Source organism: Salvia splendens, chromosome 22 (assembly GCF_004379255.2).
Source record: "Salvia splendens isolate huo1 chromosome 22, SspV2, whole genome shotgun sequence".
Classification (NCBI taxonomy): Eukaryota; Viridiplantae; Streptophyta; class Magnoliopsida; order Lamiales; family Lamiaceae; genus Salvia; species Salvia splendens.
Genome location: NC_056053.1, coordinates 9,712,320 through 9,721,078, shown reverse-complemented (window position 1 = coordinate 9,721,078; position 8,759 = coordinate 9,712,320). Strand labels below are relative to the sequence as shown.

General features: G+C 46.1%; 1 protein-coding gene across 1 annotated transcript; it reads left to right on the top strand.

Moving 5' to 3' along the window:
• Nucleotides 1-6,451: 6,451 nt before the first annotated feature.
• LOC121786699 (nucleolar and coiled-body phosphoprotein 1-like) lies at nucleotides 6,452-7,759 on the top strand. The gene has a single exon (XM_042185327.1). It carries the CDS (start codon nucleotides 6,452-6,454, stop codon nucleotides 7,757-7,759), a length of 1,308 nt encoding a protein of 435 aa, XP_042041261.1.
• Nucleotides 7,760-8,759: the final 1,000 nt, after the last annotated feature.

Genomic DNA, 8,759 nt, shown 5'->3' with positions numbered 1-8,759 from the left:
TTCCCCGGATCTGCCGACGCTGCGGATCCGTCTCCGTCGCTCCTCCAAACTCGCCCAGCCACCGCCGCCGTCAGCAGCGTCCAGCCATCGCCGCAGTCAGCAGCGCCCAACCACCGCAGCCGTCAATGCACAGAGCCGTCGCCATCGCTGTCGGCTTCTCCGCCGGTTCGCGCAGTTGTCCGAACTCGCCCCGAACAACTCCGAAACGACACCGCACTGCCCCGAAACCAACCCGAACCACCCCGCAAGGTAAGTCCCTCTTACAAAATATTTTCTTTCGCCGCCGGACTTACTCCTCTAATCTCTAAAAATGTCAAGAATAGTTGTAGACGTTTCACAAGTATTATTTCACATGACATTTGGCAGAACAGGGTGTAACAAGCATCAATTATAGATTTAGTTTCGGATTCGGTTGATGCAACAAAGTGCTATGCTTGATGTATGGTTAGATAAAATAGAGATTGGAATTGGAGTATACCTTGATGTGAGTGTTAGTTGTCGGCCTTAGAGTTGCAAAATTTGCATTCCTTCCCTCGTACTTCTTACCCCCCGATTCTTAGTGTTAGCGTGTGTGTGATTTTTCTTCAAAGTGACTGAGTGTTGAAAAGGAAAGGCTAAGGTATAAGGTATATATGTATATGTAAGCTTCTCCTTTTGGCAAGTGAAAGCGACGATATAGCAAGTCGGTCGAGCAAGTTGCACATATTCTTATCAAGTTGGTGGAGCAAGTTGCACAGATTCTTATCTCAAATATGTCAGAGGAAGATATGATTTGCCTACATTAATTAAATGCAGCATTTAATGTTGCGCTGAAAAATTTGATCCTCCCGGATCTGCCTATCCCTTTCTTTTATATTTTATTTGTTTTATTAAATTTTATTATTTGTATATTTATTTACTTATTTAATTTGGTATAGGAAAAACCCAGTTTAAGCTAGTGGCTTTGGTGTAGGAAAACAAATAACATCCATAGTCTTCCCTGATGATGTACCGGACTCTCTTGGAGTGCGAGCACGACCGTTGAACGGGCTGCGTGAATTTTTTTTTTCTAATTGTACTAGATAAGGATTTGATAAATTTGTATAATAGTAATTTAGCGGACTTCGAAGATGTGTCGGACGTTATAAATTTTTTATTTGGTGTTACTTTTTTTTATACTTGAAATATTCGTTCGAGAACGAAGCAACGATTATTTATAATTCCAAGATCAATTATTTTACATGAATGGCAGATTTCGAATACTACAACGATCACTTATTATTTATCTTTAGGTTAATAATAAAAATAAGGTACGAAAGTTCGGGTTGTTACAGTTCAGGATCAAGTGCGGGCCAATCAAATTCTAAGCCCCCAAGGAATCTAGATGATATGGTGAATGATCTAGTCAGTTCTCAGCAACATATGCAAAACAACTTGCAGTCCAACAATGACGTGGTGCATAAGCTTCAGGACGCTCAGTTGGAGCAGAAGGCAGCGATGGACATGCTGGCCAAGCAATTGTCCCAGATTGCAACTTCCTTGAGCGAAATACGAGGAAACGAAGGAAAGATTCCTGCCTCAGTAAGGCCACCGGATAGGGCTAATACCAGTCAAATCACTTTAAGATCTGGGCGAGGTTACAAAGGTCCAGTGATGAGGAGGATTGAAGAAACACCTCCCGCGGAAGGCAAGGAAGGGAGAGACTCGGTTCCTGAATCTGAAAATTCGAAGGTAGGGAGTTCCGTGAGAGGAGATGACCTTCGGGAAGGTGATCTGGGGAGATCGCTACCAAAAATAGCTGAACCATTTTTCCTAGACCTAGAGCCGGAAGTGGAAAATAAAGTAGTGAGGAAAGAATCGGGCAAACTTTTAGCTGGAGGTTCTACAAGTGCAGAGAAACAATTGAAACTGTTCCCGCACCGAGGAGAGTCTAAGAAAAAGAAGGATGAACCGGTCGATTTTATGGATATCTTTGGAAAGTTGGAGACAAACCTACCGTTCTTAGAGGCTTTGAAATTGCCGGTATTCAGCAAGTTCATCAAAGAGTTTATAGCTGGAAAGACAATGCCCAGTGGGAAGATTTTGATTGGGGATAATGTGTCCGCGTTGATTCAGAAACGGAGGATGCCTTCGAAATGCACTGACCCAGGTATGTTCACCTTACCCATTTCCATCGGTGATGTCATAATTGAGCATGCTATGTGTGATTTAGGGGCGTCAATAAATGTTTTACCGCTTTCCATATACAAAAAGTTGGTAGGAGTAGGGATGGTAGATACAAAAGTGGTAATCCAATTGGCGGATAGGTCGTGCATTTGTCTTGAGGGAGTTTTAGAAAATGTTATCGTCAAGGTGCATGATTTTCTGTATCCGGCCGATTTCCATATTATTAGAATGAGTGACAATGAATTTGCTGAGTCTAGCGGCGTACTTTTAGGAAGACCTTTCCTGCGAACCGCTAAGACCATTATCGATGTTTTTGATGGGACCATATGCCTGGATTATAATGGGGAAAAATATACATTTAGCATAGATGAGGCAATGAAGAAACCATTAGATGTTGAGAATTTGCATGCTATCGATGTTATTAACCCCCTGGTCCAGGAATATCTTGAGACCTAATTGATGCAGGAGCAGATTGACAATTCAGAGTTGAGTCACTCTATCGACAAAGAGGTAGCTGGATGGTGTGAGGCAATGCACACAAGGGAATTATCGGATGAAGAGCTAGCCGAAGCTATTTCAGAATTCTGTGCGAATCCAGAGTCAGCCAGGTCAAGGGGATTAGTCCATGTGGCTAGTATGGAAAATTCTTCCAGGCCTGGAAAAGGAATGACAACTGATGTGAAAGAGAAAAATCCCTTGCCCAGGAAACAAGTACCGCCAAGAAGGAACTGAAAACGCTCCCACCAGGCCTCAAGTATGCCTATCTGGAAGAAAATGAGACTTTTCTGGTCATCGTCAACAACAACTTGATCGAGGAACAGGAGAGAGATCTACTGGAGGTAATCAGAAGGAACAAGAAGGCAATAGGATGGACTCTCTCAGACCTAGTAGGGATCAGTCCGGATCTTTGCATGCATCACATCAGGTTGGAGGAAGGTGCGAAGGCTTATAGGGATCCTCAACGTAAGCTAAATCCAAACATGGGGGAGGAAGTTCTGAAGGAAGTTTTGAAGCTGCTTTCCCTAGGCATCATTTACTCCATACCAGACAGTGAATGGGTTAATCCGGTTCACATGGTGCCTAAAAACTCCAGAATTCAGGTAGTTAAAAATGATAAGAATGAATTGGTGCCCACTCGACTTGTCACTGGTAGAGGATGTGTATTGATTACAGGAAACTGAATGAAGCAACCAGGAAAGATCATTTCCCATTACCCTTCATTGATCAGATGCTAGAAAGGCTGGCTGGAAAACAATATTTTTGTTTCCTTGATGGATACAGTGGGTACTTCCAGATCTATGTAGATCCCGAAGACCAAGAGAAGACTACGTTCACGTGCCCCTTTGGCACGTATGCTTACAGAAGAATGTCGTTTGGACTGTGCAATGCGCCAGGCACTTTTCAACGCTGCATGATGAGTATCTTCTCAGATCTACTAGAGGATTGTATCGAGATTTTCATGGATGACTTCACCGTGTATGGGAACTCTTTCGATTCTTGTTTAGCTAGCCTGGACGTAGTGTTGAGAAGATGCCAGGAGAAGAATTTGGTCCTTAACTTCGCAAAATGTCACTTCATGGTACCCGAGGGAATCGTCTTGGGGCATGTGGTCTCAGAGAAAGGCATACAGGTAGACCAAGCAAAGGTCGATGTGATTTCGAAAATGCCTTACCCTACGAATCAGAAGGAAGTCAGGGGATTCCTAGGGCATGCAGGTTTTTATAGGAGATTCATAAAGGACTTCGCGAAGATTGCTCAGCCGCTCACCCACTTGTTGCACAATTATGTTGATTTCGTCTTGGACGAAGAGTGTAAGAAGGCTTTTCAATTATTGAAGGATAAACTAGTATCTGCCCCTATCATCAGGGCACCCGACTGGAGTCAGCCGTTTGAAATAATGTGTGATGCGAGCGACTTCGCAGTGGGGGCGGTACTAGGTCAAAGGATCGATGGAAAAAGTTACATGATTTTCTATGCCTCGAAGACACTTAACCAGGCGCAGAAAAATTATGACAACACGGAAAAGGAAATGCTGGCGGTCGTGTATTCATTTGAGAAATTTCGTCCGTACTTACTGGGGTCGAAAGTGATAGTTTTTACCGACCACGCGGCTATCAAGTACTTGCTGGCGAAGAAAGAATCTAAGCCAAGGTTAATCCATTGGGTATTACTCTTGCAAGAATTTGATTGGGAAGTGAGAGACAAAAAGGGGACAGAGACTAAAGTGGCCGACCATCTGAGTCGGATTTTTCAGGGAGAGACGGAGGAAGCTATACCTGACGCATTCCCAGAGGACCATCTGTACTACATAGGAAAATCTTCTAGACCTAACAGTTGGGAGGAAATAATGGCGATAACAGGTCCAGGAGATGCTGAGAAAGGAATGTGTCAGCTGAACGCTGAACCATGGTTCGCAGACCTGGCAAATTACTTGGTCACATGAGAGGTGCCCAGTTCACAAGAAATTTCGCGGGCCCAGAAGATGAAGCTTAAAAGCGAGGCAAAGTATTATTTCTGGGACAATCCTTACTTGTGGAGGATGGGAGCTGACCAGATAATCAGGAGATGTATCCCCGAGTGGGAACATAGGGATGTGCTTAATCATTGCCATGCATTGGCGTGTGGAGGTCATTTTGGACCAAGAAAGACTGCGAGAAAAGTCCAAGACATTGGACTTTATTGGCCTACATTACACAAGGACTCTTTTGAATTTTGTCAAAACTGCGAGAGATGCTAGCAAACTGGAGGAATTTCAAAGAGAGATGAGATGCCACAAGTCCCAGTAATGGTCTGCGAAATCTTCGACGTCTGGGGGATGGATTTCATAGGCCCATTCCCAACTTCATACGGGAATACATACATCCTTGTGGTTGTAGATTATGTTTCAAAGTGGATAGAAGCTAAGGCTCCCACGTCTTGTGAAGCCAAGGATGTGGCTAAGTTTCTTAGAGCTAACATTTTCAACAGGTATGGTGTACCCCGAGCTATTATATCTGACCAAGGGATGCATTTCTGCAATCGAACCATAGAAGCTCTGAAGAGGAAATACGGGGTCCACCATAGGTTTTCTACCCCGTATCACCCTCAGTCTAATGGGCAGGCAGAGATCTCAAACAGGGAGATCAAGGCAATATTGGAGAAGACGGTGAATCCGTCAAGGAAGGATTGGAGCAAGAAGCTTGGCGATGCATTATGGGCTTATAGGACAGCATACAAAACGCCTATTGGGATGTCACCTTACAGGCTAGTGTTTGGAAAGATGTGTCATTTGCCCGTGGGAGTGGAGCATAGAGCGTACTGGGCGGTCAAGGAGATCAATATGAAACCCCAATCTTGCGAGGAAGAGAGGAAACTGCAGCTTCAGGAGCTGGAGGAGTTGAAGCTTGAGTTGTATGAGTCCGTGATGTGGTACAAGGAGAAGACGAAGCTTTGGCATGACAAAAACCTCCGGGTCAAGGAACTACAAGTGGGTCAGAAGGTCCTCCTTTTCCAATCCAGGCTCAAGCTGATGTCTGGTAAGCTGAAGTCCAAGTGGGTCGGGCAGTACACTGTTGTTGGCCTTCGAGCAAACGGAGCAGTGGAAATCCAGGGAAGTGCCTCAAACTCTACTCCTTTTCTTGTTAATGGTCACCGAGTGAAGGTTTTTAGGGATAATTCGGAGTTGTGTGTGGTGGAGGAAGTGCCACTACGTGCACTCTCTATTATCGCCTAATCGGTCTAGTGAGTAAGTGCTCTCGACGAATTCCTGGGTCAGGTAAATGGGAATGTAATTTTTAATCTATACACTGAACCAGGGGATCTCGAGATTACTCAATTAAAGGTGTAAATAGTTTAGCTGCTTTTCAAAAAGTAAAAAATTACCAAACAAAGAAAAAAAAATCTAATTTTCCAAAAATATTTTTGAAACACCAGACTTCTTAGGGAAATTGTTTTGTCACATATGAATCCTCGACCTGGGAGCCTGGCGTTTCATTTTTTTGTTTTCTTTTCTAAGTGTGGTATTGCGGAGAGTAGCGTTTACATGGGGCGATGAGATTTTCGGACCATAATGTTTGGGAGGGAAGTTGTGAAATTTCAAATTTCAAATTTTCACTTTATGGGTAGGCGTACGGTTGCTTACATCACGCCTACAACCGTCTGTAACCCTACCTAAAATATCAATTTCCCTTTTCTTTTCTTTTATTTTCCAAAACCCGAACTCTCTCTCTAACTCTAAAAATCCCCCAATTCCTCTCTACAATACCCACAGTTGTCTAACCCTAATAAAAAATCCTTCCATGTTTTGTGAAATTTGCAAATTTTGAACATGGAGAACACACCGGAAACTGGACACCCCATCACCACTGCAAGTTCCGACGCGGCGGCGTTTATGGCAGATTTGACGAAGAGGTTTTGCAGTGCAGAGGAGGCGATGAAGGCCTTCGCTCTCTTCACGATAATAATGGAACAGGCCAAACCTTCCACAACAACAACCACACCACCACCACCGCCGACGATTCCAGAAGAGTCGACGGCCAAACCTACGATTTTGCATGCACCAGCCAAGCCGACCACCAGCGCGCCAGAGAAGGACGCAGCGGTAGGCGAAGACGAGGGGGTTGAGGCGGATCTGGCAGAGGATCTTGTGCAAATGGCGGTTGGTGACCAGAGGAAGACACTGGTGTTGGAGGGGGGAACCCCTGTTTCTGCAGATGGTGTTCGTGAGGGGAAAACCCTATTTTGTGACGATGTTGCCGAGGGGGAAACCCCTGAAAAGTTGGTGGGCGGTGAAGCCCGTGTTTCTGACCAGTTAGTTGCTGAGGGGGAAACCCCTGTTTACATTGAGGGGGGACCCCTAGTCTGTCTGAGGGGGGAGGCCCCCGTTACTGATGCGATTTCGGTGCCCGAAGAAAGTGGGCTAAATTTGGTGGTAGATCTGGTAGAGAATCAGGAGGACGCAGACTCGCCGGTGGATAAAAGGGAGGCCAGGCGTAGGGCCCGTAGGAGCTTGAGGGACGAGATCGATGTTCTCACCCTACCCACGGAGGAGGAGTGCCTAGCCCCGGGAACAGAGGGCGAACAAGTGGAGGAAGCCCCTGGGTCTAGCGGGGAGGTGAACGAAGTAGAAGAACGCCGCCTGGCGGAGGAACGCAAAAGGAAAGGAAAGCATGCAGCTACCTCCCAGACCAAGAAGCCCAGGAAGACTGTAGTGGGCAAATCTATTGAAACTCCGCTCCCAGCCCCTACCAAGGTTCCCTTCGCCAAGGAACAGGTCGGCCCTACTCCAGCTACCGAGTCAGAGGAAGAAGAAATGGAGGAACAAGAGGAAGAGTTGAATTTCGAGCCAGCGGAGGTCTGGCTGACAAAAGGGTTGTTGGAAGCGATGGGGAAGTTTGAAGATCCGAAGAGGACAACAACCTACAAAGAGCGGTGTGGTTCTGGCAAGCTAGCAAAATCTGGGAAACGGTACGATCGTGATGAGTTACGGGAGATAGACTCAGATGAGGAGTTCCGTCAATACATCGGTGCCATTGGATTTGATTGGCTTTTAAAACATAGTGATGCGGAGGTGCCAACAGCATTGACACGGGAGTTTTTCTCGACTTCCTGCTGTTTACTGAGGAGCATGAGATGAGTATCAGAGACTGGTCCCTAAGGATGAGGTTGTTCACTCGCGCAGAGGATGACGATGGCATTTAGAACGAGCGCGTTGTAGGAGCTCTGAAGTACACTCCAGGGTTCAAGCCGCAGTCCGCTTTCAAGATCAGCTATTCAAAAAGCTTCCATATTGAGAACCGCATCCTACGATTTTCCTAGACATTTATAAGCTACAACCTGATGGGGACTTCCAATTCTGCTTTAACTACTGTTGACCTCTATTTTACATGGTGCATGGCGAAAGAAGTAAAGGTACACTTGGGCTATTGGTTGGCTCACACTTGTCACCAGATGGCTGCCAATCCCTCCCGCCACATGTACACGTGCCACCTTCTCGGAGCTTACCTCCAACGCAACACGATAATGAAGATAGCTAAATCCGCGCCTGAGGTAGTCATGTGCGAGCCCCCGAGATATTCAGCATTGATTATTTCTTCAACAAGGGCCTGCTCTACATGCACGGGAAGGATGTGTGTTTCTATGAGGTGGGCAGGATGGAACCCCAAGTGAAGCCGGAGCAGGATGGTGTCGAATTAGTGAACAGCGCAGAGTATGAAGAAGTGAAGAAGGAAATGGGATTGATGCGACAGGAGCTTGGTGGTGTCAGGGACGAGAAAAAGACCCTCAGGGGTAGTATTACCGAGCTTGTGGGGAGGTCATCCGCGCAGAATGAGAGTATGACGGAAGCCGTCAAATTGATGATGATGATGATGATGATAACACAGTGGCTGAAGGAGAAGTTTCCCGAGCCCCAGAGGAAATTGCCCTCTGGACCCAGAAGCGTGTCCATGCAGCTAGGGCAGGGAAGCTCATCCATCCAGCAACCCCCACCAGCGTCAAAGCCCCTGTTAGCCCCATCATCATCGAAGCCCGTGTCTGTGAAGAAGAATGTGTCGAGACAGAGTGAGAAGGAAGAGGAGAAGCCGGCGTCGCCGGCCAGGAAGAAAGCGAAGCTGACCCGCCCCTATGTTCCACCC

Bases quoted from the DNA above. Each gene is read 5' to 3' on its own strand.
- LOC121786699 (XM_042185327.1), top strand. From the start codon at position 6,452: ATGGAGAACACACCGGAAACTGGACACCCCATCACCACTGCAAGTTCC.